Source organism: Echiichthys vipera (genome assembly GCF_963691815.1).
Source record: "Echiichthys vipera genome assembly, chromosome: 6".
Lineage (NCBI taxonomy): Eukaryota > Metazoa > Chordata > Actinopteri > Perciformes > Trachinidae > Echiichthys > Echiichthys vipera.
In genome coordinates this window covers 10,049,193-10,072,120 of record NC_139831.1, presented here as the reverse complement: position 1 = coordinate 10,072,120, position 22,928 = coordinate 10,049,193, and the positions used below count along the sequence as shown (strand labels likewise).

The 22,928-nt window shown below is 42.1% G+C and overlaps 1 protein-coding gene across 2 annotated transcripts in view; it reads right to left on the bottom strand.

Annotated features, from left to right (window-relative positions):
• Nucleotides 1–22,928, bottom strand: part of pcdh19 (protocadherin 19) — a 55,064-nt gene that overhangs the window by 15,990 nt on the left and 16,146 nt on the right. For both annotated transcript variants that reach the window (XM_083915939.1, XM_083915940.1), the window contains exons 3-4: nucleotides 8,978–9,036; nucleotides 6,458–6,630 (exon numbers count right to left, since the gene is read on the bottom strand). In XM_083915939.1, the coding sequence (XP_083772065.1) occupies nucleotides 6,458–6,630; nucleotides 8,978–9,036 (232 nt within the window). The remainder of the gene's footprint in view (nucleotides 1–6,457; nucleotides 6,631–8,977; nucleotides 9,037–22,928) is intronic.

Genomic DNA, 22,928 nt, shown 5'->3' with positions numbered 1-22,928 from the left:
GTTAAATGTAAATTATGTTCAGATTAGCACCCATGGCAGCAAGCCCACATCTAAATGGAGGCACAAGATCCTCATCTCATTAAAGATTTTAAGTACAGTACAGCCACACAGCCCTTTGTTTCAACCCACAGTTTTATTGCTTGCTTAAGGTTGCAGTGGAGAAGGAGGCTGCTGCCTCGGTTCCTCACTACTAGAATCAATCGGAGGCACAAAAGGGGAGTTGACTGGAGACAGCTACAGCTCTACTGCGTGAATTTCACTTTCTTTCCCCCTACCCATAGTATTTCTCTCTTGTGCCATCTCTTTCTGTCTTCCCCCTTCTTTCTCTTATTAACCTTTAAAGACACACAGACACACACACACACACACACACACACACACACACACACACACACACACACACACACACACACACACACACACACACACACACACACACACACACACAGAGACACACACACACACACAGACACACACACACACACACACACACACACACACACACACACACACACACTAACAGACACACACACACACACCATATACTGTGTACAGGCTCTCAGACAAGATTTAAAATTCAGGTACTTTCTCCTCTTGCTCTAATACACACTCGGCCCCCATCAACTTCAGCACATTACCTGTTCTTAATCTCCCTCCCTCTGTCTGGGATCATCCTGATCCCCCTGTTTTCCCATCTGCTGTCGGTTGGGGCCCAGCTTGGCTAGGTGTTCAACAAACAACTGTGATTCACTTGGTTTCTGCGGAGATTATTAACACACCTAGCATGCCACAGCATCATGAATAAGCAATGGAGATCCGGAGCCCTATTTTCTCTCTGTCTCTGTGTTTCCTCCCTTGCTCTCTGTCTCTCTCTCGCTCTCTTGCCCTGCCGCGTTGTGAACTGAATGCCAGGATTGTCTCGAAAATGAGCTGTCAGTTGAGGGCCTGCGATGAGATACATCAGGCTCATTGTGAGCCCTAGAAAATAATGAACTATTCCCATTTCTCTCGCTGATATGTTCAATACGCTATCCATGACAAGTGCAGAGAGATAAGCAGTCCCCTCTTGAGCTGATTAAATACACTGGGTATATTCAGGAGAGCTTTGGCAGAATGAGGGTTCAGGGGATGCCATGGTATTATAACATTACTATATGTTTTCAGTCTTTGCTGGAAATAAAGACTTTTTGCATGCGTTTTTACTTGGGTCTGTTTTTCTTTGCGCAGTTGAGAAAGAGCAAGCTGGAGGCAATGCTTGTAAAAATGTAAAAGCATCAAAACATATCAAGTTTGTTTAAGCACTTCTTCACATCTTTTAACTTATTCCCTTGTGGAATTAACTAAAGAAGTAATAGGATTTTTTTAAGAAGTTGTTGGTTTACGTAAGTGAGTAAAGCAAACAAATACTACCACGAGGCCGCAGCCAATTATTTTAATTTTATACAGACAAAAAAGCAGTGTAGTTTGGGTAGAAACAGGCTTGCACTCAGTGAGATATGTAAAAACGCAGATGGAGAAAAAAATCTCTCAAAATTATAGAGGTTTATTTCACCATGGGGCAAAATCAATATTGGTCAGCTCCTTTTTATTTTGTTAGGTGTAATTTCAATAAGACAGCGCCAGAGATCTCACTGAGTCACACAGTTTCATTCAATGATTTAGTGCAATAAAAAAGATGAGCACAGATGGACACAGCTTGAAATGACAATGTATTTCCTTATCCAGTACTTCCTCAAGTCTTTACATCTTAGAGGCAAAATCTGCATCTTGGTTGTTCATTACAGACTCCACTACACCTGCTAGCAAGCAGTCTCTGGTGTGTTTGAGCATGCACTGTGTGCACTCTATCTTCCTTAATGCTTGTATTGCATGGAGCTCTTTGTCACTGTCAGCCATTTTACCTCCACAATGGGTTACACATTAGGTTAGGCAAATCAAAATCAAAATGGATGGGCCACATATAGAGTTTGCATGTTAATTTAATCATAAAATATCATAATGCAACACGTGTTGTTGCCAGCCAGAATCACAAGAAGAGTTTGGGTGCTTAATTCAATCAAATGTTGTTTGAGAATCACTCAAATCCTCTGGCACAGAGGACTGAGTTATCCCGGAGTGAGAGAATGAAAAAAATCACTCTTAACTGTCAGAGGGATTGTTTCCTTCTTTCCTCTTTTTATTTCCTCTCACTAAGACTGCTTACTAGACTCTCAGCTCATCTCTCCATCTCTGTCTCCCTCAGACTCTCTCTCCCCCTCTCGTGTTGTCAGCACAGCCCTGTTCCTGTTGCCTTCCTGATTCTGACACCTGTCAGCATTTTCGTTAGTAGATCAGAGAACTGCAAACTAGAAATGTTCCCGTGTTGAATTTAGGGCAAGTTTGTAGCAAATAACATGTGAGGTGCTGTTACGCTTTCTTTAATTCAATAGGGGAAGGGAAGTGCTTGACTGGCACAAAGTTAGAAGATGTGGGTTGGAGATGTTTGCAGTCAGTAGATGGAAATAAAAGAGGAAGACAGAAAGACGTATAGAATGAGAGGGAAAGAGAGAGTGAGCTTTTTTTTTAGAGTGGGGGGGGGCTGAAATCAATTAGGAACAGTGAAACCCTGCGGATCTGATGATACAAGAAGGGAATATGGAGAAGTCTGCGGCCCACGTAAGGGGCTTCCATTCCTGGGCTCCAACTTCAGGCACACATCCATAGGGAGCTATCAGATAGATGAGAGATATTCTCCAGAGGTGGAGGCCGAGGAATATGTCAGAAAAAAAAGGCCTGTTCCCTGCTCTGGCTAATTGAGCAGTCTTGGATCCCTTTGAGTCCAATAAGCCAAGAGCTTTTTTTGAAGAACACTTACACATTGACCTGGAAATCGTTCCAAAGCCAAGACCACAAACCTTTAAACCCACAAATCGGACACTGTGAAGCGACATCATGCCCCCCCCCCACAGAGATAACTCTAGCGGTTTAACAATACATGAATCTTAATCCTTAAAAACCATGGCTCATTCATATCCGGGAGGAATTAAAGTGTGAGCTATGACAATCAAAGGAAGTCGGAAAAAAATAGATTCAGCTCTCTTTGTCACCAGCCCCCTCGGAGTCTGTTCCCTCGCTTTTCCCTTGACACTAATGGTTCTACAGAGCCAAAGCTAGCATGTCGCACATTTCAACCAAATCCCCCTAACTTCACAGACATGCCTATAAAGATAAAGACAAATTCATTTTTTACAGCTTCGTCTCAGCTCATAGTTACAGCGATATCATCTATTATTATTCTATTGACAGATATGACAAAGCCATTACATGTTAAAGCTAGCCTTTCCTCTATAAATTTTAACAGATTTAATGTAATTTGTTCTTCAGATACTTCTCTAATCTAATCCACTGGGTGAGGATATTTCAGGTCAGGTTTTCAAAAAGAGCACACATGCCTCTTTAGACTCTTGGCAGGGATTCAACAAAGAGGCATTCGCTGAGATTTAAGTCTGAAATCTCTTCACAAGCACTTTGCTGAAAGTTACCTTGGTGGTGGCTGGTGCCGGAATAATGAATAGATGTTGTTGAAACTGCATCACTGGAGGAAAAAAAAACATAACTGATGGACAAACGCCACATATCAAACTCCTGAATTGATAGAGGTAAACTGCCCACTGTGATTCAGAGCTGGGCTAGTTAGCAGCTGTATCTCGTCACACCACATGAAAGCCCACATCATGATGGGGATGCAGGGTCTTTGTGTTAAGGTAAGGCTTGTCTCCTGGGCAAACATCACCTTTACATGGCACTGGGAATGGTAAACATTTGCACTGTAAAAGCCCGAGAGTTTAACCCTTCCTCCTTCCAGCTTCCCTTTGTTCTCAGCACTTATCAACACAAGAAAACAGAACAATAAAAACACACACAAAAAAAGGCTGTTCTATCCTCGGCTTGTGGGTGTTGTTGTCCTTTGGCAATTGCAGTCTCTCAACTTGTTTTCTGCTTTAGCTGGCAGGAGGTGCACTACACAACAGTTAGTCCCAAAAGACATATAAGCAGCGGGGTGTTTAGTGAACATCCCTATTTGTTTTCTGACAATTCTCTCCAATCACTCAACAGAACCATCAGATAGTGTCCATTTTATGTCAATTAAGACAGATGAGCTCAGAGTGGAAACCGCATCATCACGTGCCTGTAACCACTGCAGCTCTCATATTATACAAACCTCAACTGTTCTATTTCTGCCTTTGTCCTCCAGTGAGTTTGCAGAGAAGAAAATGAAGGAGGGAAAAGAGGAAGCTAGTGTTCTCCTGAGGAGGAAAAAAATCTGATGATGTAAAATCCTCATACTACAGGAGAGACAGATTCAACTGTGTGTCATGCTGAATCTGCCCATCTCTGTCAGCCCAGCATGCCCTTTAACTGTGTAATTAGACCGTTGAGATGGTAATAGAGGGACGATTTCATTTGCTATGTCATTACATTTCTGCACGTGTAAGGATCTCTGGTCAATTCATTTAATAATTATGAACAGCCTCTCATTACTCTCTGGTGTGACCACTGCTGCTGACTGACTTTCAAAACAAAGGGAGGGGGGAAGCTTCCAGTGAAGCCATTTTGTTAAGTCCTTACTGAGGGAAATTGCTGGCCAAAAGTGAGTCTGTAGCCGAGTGCAATAAAAAAGAAAAAGCCAATAACAAACCATCTAATTGTAATTCCAAACAGATACTTTGTTATCATCTATTCGTTCTGGTCAAAAGAATGGACAGCACTGTGAAATAGCCTCTTGTTCTATTTACCAGCGCTGCATTACACATTCAGGAGGCATGCATCCATTTTGCTGAAACAGATACAATCATTGGTGGTGTTAATGAAAAAAGAACTGCCTCAGAGAGCTCTCCCTACTTGTAATATTCCTCATGTACATCATTTCTAATTGTCTACAATAATGAGATCCCACCACTAGAAGACCTGTCAGCATGCATTTTTTTAAGGCACAAGACTTTTTTTGCGGGTTGTGAAGTAATTACAGCTGGCAACCAATAATCAGCAAATTCCCTTTTCATTTTTCATTACTGTCTGATGTCACCAAGGGAAGGCCCCGTACAAGTTGTCTCTAATAGTCACTTTAATTCCTGACCCTATATCTCTCTATCTATCCATCGATCTATCTATCTATACACATGTCTAGGCAAGTGGCTGTGAAGGCCGATCCATTTGTATAACTCTATTCTATTAACATAAAGTGTAGGTTGCCTAATGTTATTATTCCCAACTCAAACAGTATCAAAAGCCAAATTGCTCCAAGTGAAGCATCTGGTTAGTTGAATGTGCCAGGGACCAGACAAGGAAGAGCCTACACATCTATTACTGCTTCTCCAACCACACCCACACTTCACAGTCCAATGGATAAATAATAATAATAAAAAAGTCCTTTATGCATCTTCACAAAATAGAATTCATTTTCTTTATCTCTTGCTCATTAAAATCGCTTCCCTATATGAGCTGAGGAAGAAGAAAGTAGTGAGCGAGTAGACATCCTTACTGGGCCAGTGTTAGTATAAAGGAACCGAAATGATGTCGACGTTAACTGAGGGAAGAAAAACTAAATTTGGCACACGTTCCCAAATTGGAACATAGCAGCAAATGCAAAGTTCAGATACTGTGAGTGATATCTGTGAGTGCTGTCCTGGGGAGTGTGCTTTTAAAATAAAATGTCCGGTGGTTCCACCTCACTTGGAATAAAATTGCTAATGTGAGTCTTCAAAATGTCTGCAATTTTCGCACACTGACTCTGCTGAGCTGTTACACCTGGGCATGTAGTGTTACCTTTGAGCTCAGTAAATACCCTCAGGTGCATATACTAACATTCTGGTTTGCTCCCGACAGCTTTCACCACTCTCTCTCCCTCTTACTGACCCACTCTCTTCCTCAGCCTGACTGGCAGTAGTTAAGAACGAACACGAACCTGACATTGACTTCTGCCAACCAAGTGGATGTCTTTTTAAACGGTGAGTCAGAAATGAAACATCAACATTAATTCCTTGCTAAATGATCCCACTGAATAATGGATGAGGGCACGTGGAGATATGGAGATTTCCACCTTCTACCTTTGTCAGCCTAATTGCTGTATTCAAGCACATCTGAAGTCAGCCCCCACTTCAAGAGCAGACATGGCTACTATCAGTCAATAATGTTGCCTAAGCCTGTATCAAAGGGTAGCTTTAGCTGTCAGAGATCCCTCACATTAGCTGTTCTAGCAGGACATCAAAGACAAAAAAAAACTGATGTTATTTCTACCTGCACATCTGAGGCTTGCAATGGGCATAATGCACCTTTAAAGCTGCTCTTTTAGTATAAAAACAGACTCAGGTACACACATTGGTCTTATCTTGAAATTGGCAAAACACACTCCAAAGGATGTTGCAATGTTCCTTACACACAGCGCACACACTCACGTACAAGCAACTCATTTCCTTACCTTGGTCTGGCAGCTGGCAAACATTGGGGGGGACGGTCATGTTCAGCACGTCATTGACAGCCGTGTCAACATAGTGTCCTCTTTGGACATCATGTTCACTGTCGGTCTGGTCGCTCTCCTCGTGGCCGCTGTCCTTCAGACTGTTCCCCTCCAGGTCCTTGAATGTCGATGTGCTACATGGGGGCCAGGAGGGAGGAGAGGGAAATGTTGATTAACTGTCACATCACCTTTTTTACATGCTCTCCTTCGTCTATGTGTCTCTGATCTCTGAGCTGTCTTTCTCACCTTATCCCTTTTTATGTCCTTTCTATGAATTTTTTACCCTTTTACGTGGTCTACTTCCATGAATTCAAAAAAGATGAATGGTGATTTTTTTGTTTGTTTGTTATTTTAAGTCTTAGTTATACCCTTTCGACGAAAATTAGCCCCAAAAATAAGCGATACATTTCTTCCGTATTGCCAGTGTACATGTTTGCCTTTCTTTTGCCTTTTTTCTTGTTTTATGGTGTGTCATGTTCAATATCACAGACATGCAAGAAAACAGGGTTAGTAAACAATAAAAAGCAGCATGGGGGCCAGTGACAAAGTTTTTAGTTACTTTTTTAAACATCTGTTGCTTATTCAGTCCCTCTTTTAAACTCGGGCAAAAATAATTTGTAACAATGTCCGAGCACTGCTTGCACAGAGACGGACTGAATTGTAGATGAATTGACAGAGTCGCAGAAGTAACCGAAAGATGGTGACAAGCCCCATGAGCCAATTGTGCCGGAAAAGGGTGTCCACCCCAGTGTCATGTTTCCATCACTGCTGATCAGACCTGGAAACAATAAATACCTGTGACTACTAAGTCATTTGTCCCAGTAATGAATGCTGAGTGTAACCTTTTCCACTAAAGACAAAAGGCTGATGTTTGTGGGTTTTTTGTTCAGTGGGAAAGGGGCTTTAAATATTTTGCTTTTGTAAAGAACAAAGCCTTGCTTCAGCTTCTACACGTAAAGTAACCAGAAAATAAAAAGGAAGTTTAAATCTGTGGAGAGACATTTTGGATTATGTGAGCTTTTTTTTAACTTCACAGATAGCATGGTAGCTATCAAGTATCTCAGATAGACATTTTGGATGGATGCACTGACTTCAAGGATATCGCATTGAACAAACAAGTGGCACTCACTCACTACAATCAAACAAATACTACAGTAATCAGAAATTCCTGGAAGGAAGATGGATGTAGGAAACGCCGGAAGCATACAAACTGAGCATCTGTCTTGTTTGGGGCTCACAGTCAATAAAGAGGGTGGGGTGGTGTGCACAATCAACAGCTGCACGGTAACAGCATGATTTCCCTTCATTTGATTTCCATCCCACTGGAACAAATTCCGCTTTACAAACAACACTAAATAGGGGTGAATATATGAACATGTGTTCTAGCAGTGGGGGAAAATATATAGATGGGTTCATGTAGTGAGAGAAAAGAGGTGAGGCAAGAGAGAAAGGGATAGAGAGAGAAGAAAATGAGAGTAATCAAATGTGTGCAAACAAAAAGAAAGGCAGAGGAAGTGAAGGACAGCATAAGGTAGCTGCTTTCCCAGGCCCAAGCCTCACATTCTCCAGTCTGGCAGAGAGGACTGCAGGTAATGCTGGCTCTCTGATGTTATCTCTGTAATTGCACCTGTCCCAGACCATAGGCTCACTGGCTCCTGAGGGGATTTCTTTGTAGTGGGCTGCAGAGGCCCACACTTGAATGCTTTGTTTACATTAATGCTGGGAATCATTTCGGAGGGGGTGGAAATTGCCATAATGGGTTTTCAAAAGGCCGGGACGGCCTCAAACAAAAGAAAGGCTGGAATGTTCCATAGCTGCAGGTAAAGAGGTGGAATTGTAGTTCTCCAAGTGAGCCTTGTTACAAAAAACCCTGGCTTCAGGAAAATCATTATATGACCCTCACCCAACCCCCAATACTGCATTCCCACAACGCTATGTAATATCATGTTTCAGGTCGACTGAAATACAAAGCACAATAAAACTAACTTTATTCTTTAATTCTTCACCCAAGAAAAAAAAAGAACATCATTATTGACTATTCATGAAGCTATTCATGTTTTGAAAAACAGCGGAAGAAAAGCACCTGAGAAATCTTGAATATAATTCATTCATTGAATAGTTGTTTTAAGCTGTAACCTGATGCGATTCAAGCCACACGTGTTGATAATGAACCGAATTACAGGAGACTAATAAGGTTATCTGTAAATATGAAAATCATTAATTGCTGATATTGCTGCTCTATGTAATCTAATAATCTGAAAGTGGGAGTTTGTGGCTCGTTTCAGCAAATGCCTACTAAACGCACTATGGAGTAACACTTTTTATCCCAAAATCTTATCATCCCATTACCATTATACTGGATGAGAAACATGCAAGAACATATGCAAACTGCTGCAACAGTAGCTGTGCACTCATTAGATAAAATAATTACAGATAACAATGGTAACTAGGTGCTGGTAACAATTCCTAATCAAGACATACCTTTTAATGAGGTGGGCTCTGCTGTTCACATAAGTGGAGTCAATGGAATAATTCTCCGTCTGTAAGAGAACGATGCAGAGGGTGGGGGGGATGAGTGGGTGGGGTGGGGGTTGTGGTTGAGGAATGATGGGGGGAGAAACAGAGAGGTACTTTTAATAATGGAAGCAACCAAAATAATGTTACCAGTAATTGGCTTTCAGTTGAAATGTTATTTTACACAAAGGCCCCGGTGAGCAGCCTCGGCTTTCAAGAGGACTGAATCCTATTTTCTTTCAAAGCACACACACACAGCGACTGACTGCGAGTTGAGAGCTGAGGAGAGTGCTGCAGTGAGCGCAGCCTCTCTTCTCCTCTTCACCCTCCCCGCTCTCGATCCCCTGCTCCCTCCCTCCTCTGCTGGTCAGCCCACTGTCTTTAAAATGGAGTCATTAGGGTGGACAGACTATCATGCAGACAGAGGGAGAAGAAAAGTTTCCCGCTTTTTGTTCTCTGAACTCTTCACTTTTACCATGTCTGAGAATACATTAATGTAGAAATATTAAATAAATAACTGCAAGAGAAGTAGATGAAATTAAGAGTGTACCAGGGGAATCTTAACTCCGCAATTGCAGATGAAAAGGCTTTCAGAATATGCATACGATAGATCTCTGACCCACATTAGAGAACACAGTTCAAAGGCATCCTACATTCATTTTTTAAAAACATTTATTCAGCAAGGAGAATGTCTTACGAGTAACAGCACATGGACAGAGGAGTTAGTGTAAACTGAGCAGGTAGCCCCTCCTGCGTCTGCCAAGCTTCTACTCACACTTGGTAAGATGTCAGAGGGCCAAAGGGTATCAAAGCCTCTCAGAGGACTTCCCAGTCCTGCGAAAAGCCAGGATACGACCCTTTCGACAAAGTTTGATAAGATGCAGGTGTTTTCTGCAGAAAGAAAACAGAGCCTTCACTTAAAATTCCAAGACGCAGATACTGCATCTAGATAATAAGGCTGTGAGTCAATGGCTGACTTCCAAGGGAAGTCTACAGTACCGATATCAAAGCTCTCTTGAAAAAAAAGTCACCCCTACGATAAGAAAGGTTAATGCTGGCACTGGTGCACAGTTGCTGATTATCAAGTGAGCTACACATTTGACACAAGCCTGCTGTTGAGGTAGCAGCGGCCCTGCACAGCTGTCATACCTGGTGACCAAACAGCTTTGGATTAAAACTCAGTGTGCGGCTGTGCAAACTCTCACCTCATTAGATGTTAATTGAGTTGAACATTTGGAAGTTTTTCAGCGACTGCATGGAAGTGAAACCACAATGCAGAGGAGTCTGAGCAGTGAGGACAGGGGAGCATTTGAAATGTCAAACATTAGTCCCAGCCTACTTGGATCTCCTTTGAAATAAATAAATTAATAAATACATAAATAAATAAAAGTGATGCAGGCAGATCACAGCAGCCAATGTGCATTGTTTACCTCTGGCAAATAGCTCCCATGACCTGTTTGCAGTCTATGAAAAATGTAAGCGCTCGTTAAATGTTACCAAATACATGTCCTTGTTTTTTTAGATTTGCGATACTGATGCCATTTTTTCAAGGCTTCCAAGACAACATATATGCTGTACGGCATTGTTATCCTACTGATGCTGACGTTTATGTTTCTTTAGTGGCTGTGAACTTTAAGGAACCTGTATGTATGTCAGAGACATAGTTATCTTTCAGTATTCTCAAAGGTGCATAGGTCTACCTTCAATCACTAGGAGATAAGCTGTTGTTTGCCATCTCACCTCTTTTACTCCTAATTATTTTTGCAGGCAGTTTGTATAATGATAAGCAACAATGCAAGGGCGAGCCTATGATTGGGGTTGGCTAAATTATGATGCAATGTGTTTGCGCTGAAGGTTAGCATCATTGAGTCTCCCTTTACCATTTACCCCTAATTAAACTTTGACTCGTTAATATAGGAAAAGATGATTCACAAAAAGGAATTTAATTAACATTTTATTATTAGCTCTTCATTTGGAGCACACCATGTTTGTTCTCTTGTATTACCCCTGACTCCTTTTGTTCCTGTTCAGCTTGACTCCATTAAATATCAAAGGTAATGGCAGTGGCAACACATTGCAACTCAGATTTGTTATTAATTAGTGATTAACATGTAATATTTAATTGATTTATAAATCATACCATATTAAGATGTATATGCAGTGTTTCATCAGGTAATTATGTTTCTCTATGAATATTTTTAGATCTATAATATAAGGTTATATAATGCCTCTAATATAAGTCAATGAAATTGATCAAAAATGCAGTTATGCTACAGCAAACTTGCACTGTATATGTGTTTTGTGTTCTTCTGCTCCACTTTGGTCCCAGTGAACACAAATTAAACTGCCTCATCCTTTACAGTGGCTGCGCATCCGGTGAGAGACTAATGAAAATGCAAGGCATGAGTAACAAGGGGAAAACTTCATTTAAAAGACAAGATAGAACATTTCTTGCGAATGTCACTCTGGATGCAGCCTGTAATTGGTTTGTATGGCAGGTTCTGTGTAAGCACGGCCTGGAGAGGAAGACAGTATGCCCCGGCTCGCAAGTTGTTCCAGTCCAGAAATGGAACTGTACTCTCCATAATGCAATTCGCTCTTTAAGTGGGTAGTAGGTACAAGCAAAGGAAACTTTTCATAGTATTCAACCATTCAATGTTTTGCTTTCCCATTTCTTCCTCTGTAGCCCATTCTCAACACAGCTGCTTGTTACAGGATTCAGTGGAGACCACATGTCCTCTTTTTATCATATTGTCGGCGGAAATACAGAAACACCCAACATGTGTGAGCATAACCTAGGGCATTGCGGATTCACTCAAGAGTGCCTATTCTGAGGGAGAATCGGATGCATTAGCCCAGACTTCCTGTAAAGAAATGTAATGTCTTCCCCCACATTTCTGACCAACCTCAAATTGGAAGACATGTCAATAAATCTTGCTGGGAGGTCAAGTTTCAGGCAAGAGGATGAGGACTGCTTAACTACAGCGAGGACGCCACAAATGGCTACTTAATCAGGTTGGACAATGTGTTGTTGTGATCTGAGCGGCCCCAGTTTGGCGGCCAGAGCCACTCTATCCCTATAATTATTGTTCCGTTTCATCTGGAGGACTGGAGGGAGGAATGCAGTCCCCGGTGTCGCCCGGTGACTGATAGGTAGTGTCAGGATGAGTGGGGAGGGAAGTGGAAAGAGAGTGGAGGGAGACAGAGAGAGAGAGAGAGGGAGAGTGAAGATGGGAGGAAATTGGTGAGACTTGACCTGCGGTAGACTTGCGGTCCAGCTGCTTTAGCCCAGTAGCTTTCCCCTTTTCACCCTTTGCTTCTGTCTCTCCAGTAAAACCTGAGGCACAGGGACGATGGGTTGCTTCTCTGCCACTGAGAGGAAAAGCAATCTCCTCGCCTAGTTGCTGCCGTAAGATTTGATTTGCCTTCCTCCCAGCGTGACAATTGGTTCTGTAGTCTGGATGCAAGTGTATTCATTGTGTGGGGGCATGGGGAGCACCAGAGAGAAGAGGAGGGGTGGGGAGTGAAGACACCAGTTGTTACACCAGTAAACACCCGACAAGTTCGGCAGATGTCACACAGATAGGAGAGAAAAAGAGAGAAAAAAATGTCATACAGCTGCCCTACTGTATATATTGAGGCTGATACAGCACAGTATAACATTTAAACAGGGGAGCAAGCTCGAAAATATATGCACAGATGCAGCGACATGCACTGACAACATACTGTTTAGAAAAAGGGATGCATGCGATGATGCCATCAGCAATCTGTTTCTTATTCAAGAGATTTTTTTCCTTTCTTTTCTATTTACAGTTTAAAAAACAGACTGACATGAAAGCAGTATACTGCGATATTGCTTAGCAGTCTTTTCCAGGCTGTATCTTTGTCTGGAATAATTGTCATTTATCAAACTGTGAGATTAAACCTTGCTTAAACACAGATGGATAAAATCAATCTTTTAAGAAAAGTTAACACTTCAGATAAACTCTACACATCAAACATTAGTTAAACGGTATTTAAGACGGGCGGGGCAGGTTGTGTCCAAAAAATTGAGCATCTAAAAGAGGGAAAATGGATTAGAGTAGTGAGTGTTTCATGTCTGTCATGGGTACAACTCTTTAATGTCATCAATTTAGCTGATGAAAAACATCAAGCCATGTTTGTTTTGGACACAAAATGCTCTTACTGCCACACTAAGATGCACAGTTTATGCATTAAGAACAACAGACTAGACAGAATCAATTAAAAGTGTCAATCGAATTTCGCTGCTTCATTCTGTGTTTGAGCAGTCTGAGGTTGTGCCTCAGTCTTCGTTTATTGTTGCTGCAGCTTGGTTGTGGACTCCCCTCAGTCCCGGAAGGAAATGTTACACATAATGTGCCTTGTTATTGATATCCCATTGCTAAAGGAAGAGATGAGGGGAAAGAGATCCAGGGGGGTTTACAGGCCAAGCCAGTTGCAATTAAAAAATAAAAAGGTTTCATTATCCAGCTGGGCTTGGTTGTGATAAAGTTAAAAGAGTAATGCAAAAAAAAAAGGAAGAAAGAGGAAGAAAAAACTCCACCGGATGAAGGATTGTCCGTGTCTGAAATTGCCTGTTTACAGATGCATATATTCCCCTCATGTAATTTTGCAGTGAGGATGCAGAGGAGTGTGTGAGTGTGTGTGACTTTCTCATCCTATACACGCCGACTAGAGAGAAGAAATGCTTTACTTTGAGCTTCTTGCACATTAACATTCTTGCACACCGACTCTCTCTTTCTGCTTCTCTACAAAAGCATTGCTCCAACAATCCTTGACTTGCAGGGCTGGGCTGGTGCCCGACCACCTCGCCTCTGGGTCTACACCCAGCAGCCACTCTTAGCAGCTCACATTCAGTCTGTGTGAAACAGACCACCAAGGGACCTGCATGAAGTGGGTTTATATATATTTTTTTATTATTTATGTGAGAAGTAAGAAAAGCTCTTTGGCCCCTGATGCCATAAACTTCCACCTCTCTGCCCTCTACTCTGATGACCATCATCATCACCTTCTTCCCGATTATAGAATTTCCCATATATCCTCTACCATCTGCTAGATTATAGATTTCCTTCTTCCTTTATAGAGGGCAGGGCCCCTAAGGGAGGATCAGCGGTAAAAAGGGTGAAAGAGTGCCTGAGGCACAGCCATGTTTGTGGATGAGATTACATTTTCTATTTCTGCCTGCTAAAGGGGGCCTGCCGTGATGAATACAGAGAGTTGTTACCATTTAATATCAACTGGCTCCCCTGCAAACTCAAATTATACACAATCAATTGTGACAGAGGGGTACATGTGTGACAAATAACCTGCCACATTCTCTGCATCATTTCACTTCATCACCCATCAATTCACCCCAAACCCAGAAGCCCATTTAGGAATCAATCATGTTATGAAAGTGAGTGATTCTGCAGTGAAAAAGGTTTTTAAAAGCCGCCTTGCTCCGCTGTAGCTTGTACATTTCTACAGTCTTTGTGACTGGACAAGAAAAAATAAACTGGGTGAATTGAGGGCTATTATGAGGTCAGTTGTGTCCTTGACCACATGCAGAGTATTGTTTGAGCAAACTAAATAACAGCTTCTCTGAAACACAAAGAAAACAGATTTGTAAACAAAACACCACTTCCTGCTTGCACTTCCTCCTGATTTTTCCTGCCTTTCCGTGTGAAATTGAACGAATATTTGCTCATTCCGAACAAAACAATCATCCAGAGTACTAAAGCTATTGCTTTTTCCACCTGCGTATCACCCCCACATAGGAAACTGCAGAAGATAATGCAGCTGCCTTTTATTCTGAAACTGAGACAATAGTCCAGACCAGTCTCCATGTCACTCAGGCATACAGGCTCCACAGAAGTCCAGTTAGTAGAGATGTGATTAATTATACATACATTGATAGAAACAGCATTCATTATTCATGAGCTTCTCAACGTCAAAGCTATTTCCCTCCCTTCCAGCATGATGAAAAGATTTTAAATAATAGGCCCCCTCTGCAGACGTCTGCATTCCAGCGGAGTCGGCTGACGCTAAAGAGGCTTAAGTCAGAGCTGTTGTCTTACTCGAGAATCACTGCTCAGGACCAACATGTTTCAAACTGTTGGTTGCTGTGTGGGTTCCGGAGTCTGTGTTTTTGTTTGTCTTTGTTTTTAAAGACAAGGTTGGTGTTTTTTAAGCCTTTCAGATGGGAGTAACAGTGTCCATTTAGAATGAATAGGGGTCTGCTGTGTCACCAGGCACATGAGGATAGCGTTTCATTTAACACCTGTTCAGCGTTCAGGACTGCATGTGTTTCCAGACTTTTTCCATCTTAAAGTCAGAAAGAAAATCTGAGTATCTCTATAAGATTACAATTCATGGTTTTACATAGTAAAAAGGGAGGAAAAAGACGTGACTATCTAGGCTGTTTCCTCAAAGAAATCGGCTTACTTTTCTTAAAGCCTGTGGAGCCTAATCAAACTCAAATAGCAGGCACTTCCCCTTTAGGCAAGTCTTGAGGGATTTTCTTTAATTTGGATGTCAGACCGAAAAAGTTTTCTCACTCCTCTCATCCCGAATTCCATTAATGTGTGTATGGCGCCACACAAGAGAGCAGTGGCGGTTGCTGTTCTTTCAAGAAGGGGAAGCTCATTTTATCCGGCCTATATCATAAATTTGTGTTTATTTATATGTAAATTCTACCCTTTGTTCCTTTTCAAGACAATGATCTGTGACCTTGTCGTAGGCGACTTTTACAGGGACTTGACCAGTGTCCTCTCAATGGCCAGCAGAGCTAGGCTGCTTACACTGCCTTGGCCCAGCTGGAGCTGCTGCGCCAGGCTACTGTGAAGTGTGACCGCCTTTGAGTATGAGTGATCATGACGCTGGCAGAAGCTCCGCAGCTGCCGCTGCTCGTTGGGGAAAGAAACCGCAGAGTTAATTTATCCAATGACCGTCTAGTTTCGCAGCAGTGGAACAATCCACTCGCTTCCCCATTGAAGTCAGTAGAAGCTGAACGTCCGACTGTGTAAAGCGCTGTGGGGATGAACGAGGAGGAAGTTGTGCCAGTTACCTGTGATAAGTAGCTGATTCTGAACAAAAGATGAATGCTTTCTAGTGCATATTTAGTCAATGAAATGTATTGTATTGTGACATTTTAGAGGAAGCTGAGCTTCCCTTGCAGTCTTGCAAGAGAGATAGGTGGAGATTTTTTTTTTAGCAGAATCCGGAAATGTTGAGTGTAAATCCAGAGTGTCTAATCCAGGTAGATGTATTGTTTTCCATTCATTTCATTTAAGGGGAGAATTACTAGATAGCATTTTCTCTCCTAAGTTGTGCCCTATATTAGCCTGTGTTGAGGAGAGGGGGGCAAGCTAAATTAGCACACAAGGAATTCCCGAAGGTTTCTCCCACCTCCCCTGGGCAGGGCCTTAAAAATAAACATTCAGAAACACTGCAGATTATGTTAACACATTCTCCTTAAACGCTTACATGATAGCAATGACTAAATAAACAGCATAACTTTAAGTCACTTTAGAAATCAGTAAACTTTGAATTAATATTTGATTAACTCAATACACATGAGGATGAGAGAAATGAGAAATCTGTGAGGAGAGCTGATCAACCTGCACTCTGCAACATGGTAGAGCATGACACTTGGTACGATTTCTCTTTGCAGCTTTAAGGTGTCTGCCAGTCACATCAGTGAAGCTGTAGTCTCTCTCTCTCTCTCTTTCTCTTTCTTTCTCTCTCTTGCTCACTGTGACAAGGCATCTTTCCAGACATTTTAGTTGGACGGAGATTTGCGGCAGCTCATTACAGACTGGGAGGCTCTGTGAGCGGATGCAGTCATTCGGAGATGGATTGAGTGGGTCTGTTTATTGACATGCCTTAATCTGACACTGGGTAAAGGGAATGAGTCACCGCCTCCAGACACAGTACCACATCACAGCCACTCCAGCAAATAGGGAGGCAGCACCCAGGATACAAGTGGAACTTCATCAGCGCTCATTAATCCAACTACCTCAGGCCACTTGCTCAAACAAACCATGTTTACACTGTGTGTTGGCTGAATGAAGGGGTGATAGAGCTTTTCAAAGGGCATGTGTGCAGGTGCTCTGATCCGCAGCAAACACACAAATGCGCATACTTCCGCCACACACACAAACATGTACTCCAGACACCAGCTCATCAAAAATCAACCCACCCTCCTAACCCACAACCCCCTAAACACAATATCGGTGTACACCAGCTGCTAAAATTCAGTCTGTGCACTCTGTCTTAAAAATCAGAGCTGGTGCACAAATCAGGGCTGGACGATTGGGCTCGATGCCAAAGTACGGGGGGCTTTTTATTAAACAGATGGGCATATGAAATCTTTTAGCTCGCGTCACAACAAGGCTACTCCTATCAGTGATCCAGCTATGGAAGCCTAGTTAGCTTTTTGATCCTGTTTGCTGGTGCATCAATGAGAAGCACATCTGGTGCTAATATTTGGGATGGTCTTACTAGGCAGCTGTCAGCACCGGGATTGACAGCAGAGTATTATGCTTGCACATCACCACCGCATCTTTAAATCCAGTTTGTTAACATAACTGTGACAGGCTGCCATCAGGGCACGGGCAGAACAACACAACATCCAACACTAAGTGGCTTGACGCTACTGTTACATTACACTGCTGTTAAGTACTTTGTGTGGTCGACTTGTGTGCATTCTCTGTATTTTACATTTAACTGTAAATTGAGAAAAAAACTAAATCCTAGTAAAAACTGGAAATGTATAAGCCAGTATACAAAAACAAAATCTTTCTTGAAGAAGTGCTCACAAGCAGACACACGGGCACAAAGGCAAAACAAGCAAAATAGAACAAACACTGTGTGAGTCAGAAAGGGAATAACTCAACACAAATCTACAGTGAAACACACGTGTTCGTACACAAACAGCAGCAGTGGGGCACAAAGTCGGAGCGGGGCCTGCTGTCATCTCCGTCAGGGACTGGGAGCCCAGCAGCTTCAGAGCCGGGCCAGTGGAGAGGGGGCCAGATGCAGCGGGCTTGACCCACTCATTCGTGAGGGAGGGGGTTGTTTCAACAGCTGAAACACAGGGATTAGCTGCACTGACTTAATTTAATTTAATTTGTATTAGGGCTGTCTTTGGGGGGCAAACATCGCTTTTCACTGCGGGGGTCATGGAAAACAGCAACAGACGGTGGATCTCTACCCCCTACCCCGGCAGTGGATTCACAAGGGAAGGTAAAGCACTGTATTCCCAGACCTCAGGCACGCACACATTTATACACTGGAGCACATATCTCGTTTCCCCTAATTATGTCTATATTATGAAGTCAGATCTATCCAATTGAAATTTATTCTTAAACCCTGCATCCACCTTCCCACTGCTTGATTCCTTGAAATGAAGACCTCAAATCCTTTTGTTCTGCCACCATAAACAACATGTAGTAATTTTTGTGCTTATCAAAGCTGTGCGCACTTGTCTGTGTTTGTATGTGTGCCTGTGTGTGTGTGTGTGTGTGTGTGTGTGTGTGTTGCAAGCACAGACACTAAGCTGTTATCTACCAAGAACATATCTTAGGGGTGGATGTTTATCTGTGCTGATGCAGATTGGAGCTCTCTTTGTGTCAGTGCAGTGGTACATCATATTATTTGTCTTTTGTTTTTTTTCGTTCGTTTATTTCTCCTAGGCTGATATAGTTTAATATCCTATAGTGGAGAAATCCTTTTAGTTTCTGCAACGCATCTAATGTGCTTTTACTTGTAATCTGGGAATTTAATAAATGAAAAAGAGAGGGAAAAATCTGTACACAATCAAATAATTCAACTCCCCATTGTGGAACATGACTTAGACTGTTAAGAAAAGGAGGAAAACAACTGCAGTGAGTGAGTACCCAACATGCCTTCTTACAATTTACTATAGCTCTGTGGAAAATATATGGCAACGATCGGCCATCAAGTCTGCTGTAGCCAAAGCCTGCGGTCATATGAAAGCTCCCTTTCCGTCTTGTGCAGGTGACACGGTCTGAGAGAAAGCTAATGTACCATGTGCAGGGAAAAGTAGTTTTATTACAAAAACATCAAAAAAATAAAGAAGAAAATGTGTGAGCTGCAAAAGCATTGCTTTGTCTCTGCTCGACAGAAAGGACTATACTGCTGGAGCCTGTTCAAGACTATCAGACGCTCACTAGCAATCGTTTTTTCCCCCTCTCTCCCCCAACCCCTATCAAAAGATGTTACTGTGTGAAATGTCACAGAGAAAAAAGCAAGAGAAGTAATCTCCTTCTCCTTTTTGATCGCAAGTGGAATAATTGGAACCCTCTTAGGCTCATTACATGAGTTGCCCGCCAGCCAAAAGACGTCTCCAACTGCCCCTCTTCATTCATGTTGGAGCTTTGAAAAATATCGCTTCCTCTAGTAACAACTCTTTATGAGATGCAATGACTAGAGGTCCTGGTACCTACACTAGCGGGTAATCCCACAATGCCTTTGAAAATATATCTTTCAACTACCGCTGTCAAACATCTATTCTGAGGAAACAGCAACAATCTGGCTTTGTAATAATGTAATTATGCATATAGCACTTCTCACCCCCACTCTTTTTTTAACAATACCGTTCTTCTCAATTACATAAGGTATTGCATATGTGTAGCGAGTTAATTTGGACCTCTATTACAAATAACCTCATCTTCATTATTATTACAACTATGCTTGTAATTGTTATGACTCTAATTACTATTACTGTATTACCCGAATTGACCTTATTCTGGGTTTAGATCATCCGCACTGACGGTAGCCAAGACATGCCTATGAAGAATGACACCAATGTTCCTTCAGATAAATCCAGTATAATTAGCTGTGTGCCTTACAGGGCCTGCATGATGGTAATAATTAGAGCTACTGTAGCAAAGGTCATACAAAACAATTTAGAGAGGATGCTGGCTGCATGGATAATAGGAAGAGAGGGGAAGCGATAAGAGGAGGGGAAAGCTCAGATGAACGTGGAGACTCTTCTCCTTTTCCATCTTTCAGAGATGGAAGACGTATGGTTGTTACTTTACCTCTGCACTTGGTTCATTTTTAACCAATGCTCTCAAAATAATAGAAATTGAAAACCCATTTGAATGGCAGGTAGACTCCCAGCTAACGTAGTTTAAATGGATCCATGATTAGATTTGAGGAAAGTGCTACAGGGTGTATCTGTGAACTGGTATCAGCTGAAATCGATTCGCTGCCTTTGAGGTGCGATAGCTGCTCTGTCACCACTCTGTTGTTGCATCTGTTCATTAGCTCGAGTCTAATGTGTTACCCTTAGTTATCGTTATTAATTGTGAGGAAGAGAGCGAGACAGAGAGTGAGAGATGTGTTGCTTCACCCAGGTGCACGGGTTAATGAGCTGAGTCAAAAATGTTGACTGAGGTAAACAAGTGCACACACTAAGGTACTTCTATTTCTACGCTCCCCCCATGTGGCTTGGCTCTCTCTGTAACTCCCAGACTGCCCCCGAGATGAGAGCTCAGGGTTCACAGCCTGGATCCACAAGGAATTCACTCCGCTCCCTCACCTCACCACCATCACACCCCAATGAGATAACACTCACACTTAAATATAGCATCTAAAACAACACATAGCCTATGCCCCTATTTCATGTGCTAGATTGGACTATTCCCTATTGCAATACTGACAGTATCCCCCCAACAACACTTCATTAGTAGTGAGTGATACAAACACTGGTAACAGAAATGTTCTATATCTCCTGTCTTTGTCGATATCACCTGAACCGTGTGATAGCTGCTTAACAGATCATTGATTTGCATGTTGTCGCTCATTATAAATTAATTACTTTACATTACTGTATTTTTTAATGCATCTTCCGACCCTCTAGACTGCTCATGGTTTGCTTTAAGGATTGACAGATATGGATTTTTAAGGGCCGATACCGATTTTCTTTTCATCAGCCTTAGCCGATGACCGATACTGCCAGCTGATTTTCTTAAGCCAATATTTGGAGCTGATAATACTTTTGCAACCTCAATTTACATCATGAAAATTACACAATGATGATAACAAATGTTTCGAGTCACAATTTTAAATAAAAGAACATTTATTGAACTTAAAAAAGGCATCTCCAGCAACACGGAGCAGCCTGTGGATGTCTGTTAATAATGACAGGAAATACCTATCGCCGAACGCAGCAGCCCGCATCTGCCGATGCTGATACACCTAAAAAACGCAAATATCAGCCGATAATATCGGTAATACAGATGTATCGTCTATCACTAGTTTGCATTAATTAATTAATTAATTATTAATTAATAATTACTTTGCATTAAATTCAGTACACAAATAATGTGACATTATTTAACTATTTTACCCTAAAATATCATCTTCAAAAATCTCTGACTTGTAATAGGCATTGGCCAAAAGGCATGTGTTCCTTGCAGGAATAAATTCCTTGTAAACATCCGTTACTGATTGGCTGCAGGTATTAGCGGGCTGCACTATGCCCCTTAAAGATATCTTCTATGATGACTTTTTGTTTGGTAGCACTTCGTTGTAGACCGCGGCTCGCTGAGCTCGGATCAGTTGCTGCAGGTATTCATAGACACTGCATGGCAGCTCACCGCCGGTCCCACTTTGCTGCTGCTTGGTGTGTTGCTGCTTGGTCTGCAAAATAAAAGGCTGCTTTTGCCATTGTAGCTTTGATCAGTTTATATTTAACAGGTGATTTCTAATATTCCAATGGTCTCAGTCATATATTTTCTCCTCAGTAAAGGCTGAAGCCATTGGCCATAACAGTTCATAAATGTCTGTGTGAGAATGATTAAAGGCAACAAGCATAAAGTGCTGCAGGACATCTGATTTAGCTGCTTTATTCAGTTAGACTCCACTTACTGATGAAAATCATTGTGGTGGGAACGGAGGCGTATGCTCAGATCCATATGCCTGTGTGAATGTTGAGGTTTAAAAACCATAAATTCTGATTATCATTGATCTCAGTCATCAGATGCCTAATCTCTATGACTCATATCCGCACTGGCCACGTTGGGTGACGATGAACCGTCCTCCCCCACATCTGAAGTCCCAAACAAGTGTTGAGGGAAGCAGTGATAAGCAGGTCCTTATCCTTTTAAAGACACTCCCGTAATCCAACAGTGGTGGGGGGAGGGAGGGGGCTTCAGCTTTAAGGGATTTAGTCTGGATTATAGCTAGTCCTCCAAATTAAACCAAAAGTCAGCTTTCTGCAGTTGCTCATGCAAGCTGGCGACTGGCTTGTTACCAGCTTTACTAACAAGGCAAACGATGGAGGTCTATAATTAGAAAATGCTCTCATTCAGCCACCAGGCGAACACACATATGGAATTTAGAAGCAAAACCCAACCCATCCTCACCTAAACTGAATATTCCGCCTCTCACTCCACTTTCACTTCCCAGCTGACCTCCTGTGACTGCACTCAAAATGTCTTCCGTGCCGTGTACCTGACTCTCGTTGCCAACCAGCTTAGCCAAAGACAAGCTTCTCAGCCAGGGCAAGGCTGCTCTGTCCCCATTGATGCTGCTTCCCACAGCAAAACAAGGCCAAATCTGGGGCTTAGAGGCTAAAATAATCATTACTGGGTAGCAAACAAATGAAAAGTCAGAATACCAACTCCCATGTCTGTCCTCCCCCACACCACCCTTAGTATTTTGTCGGCTGTCTTATCGCACACAAACAAAAGGGGGCAGGCACACATTTTGGAGTGATACTGAAAACTGAGAGTAATACAAAGTTAAGACTGGATTGTCTTTTTTTTCCTAAAATAGAAAAATGTATTAACCAAGGAAAACATATTAACGCAATAATAAATTAAAGGAATAGTTAAACATTTAGGGAAATACACTTTATTGCTAAGATGTGAAGGTTGATACCACT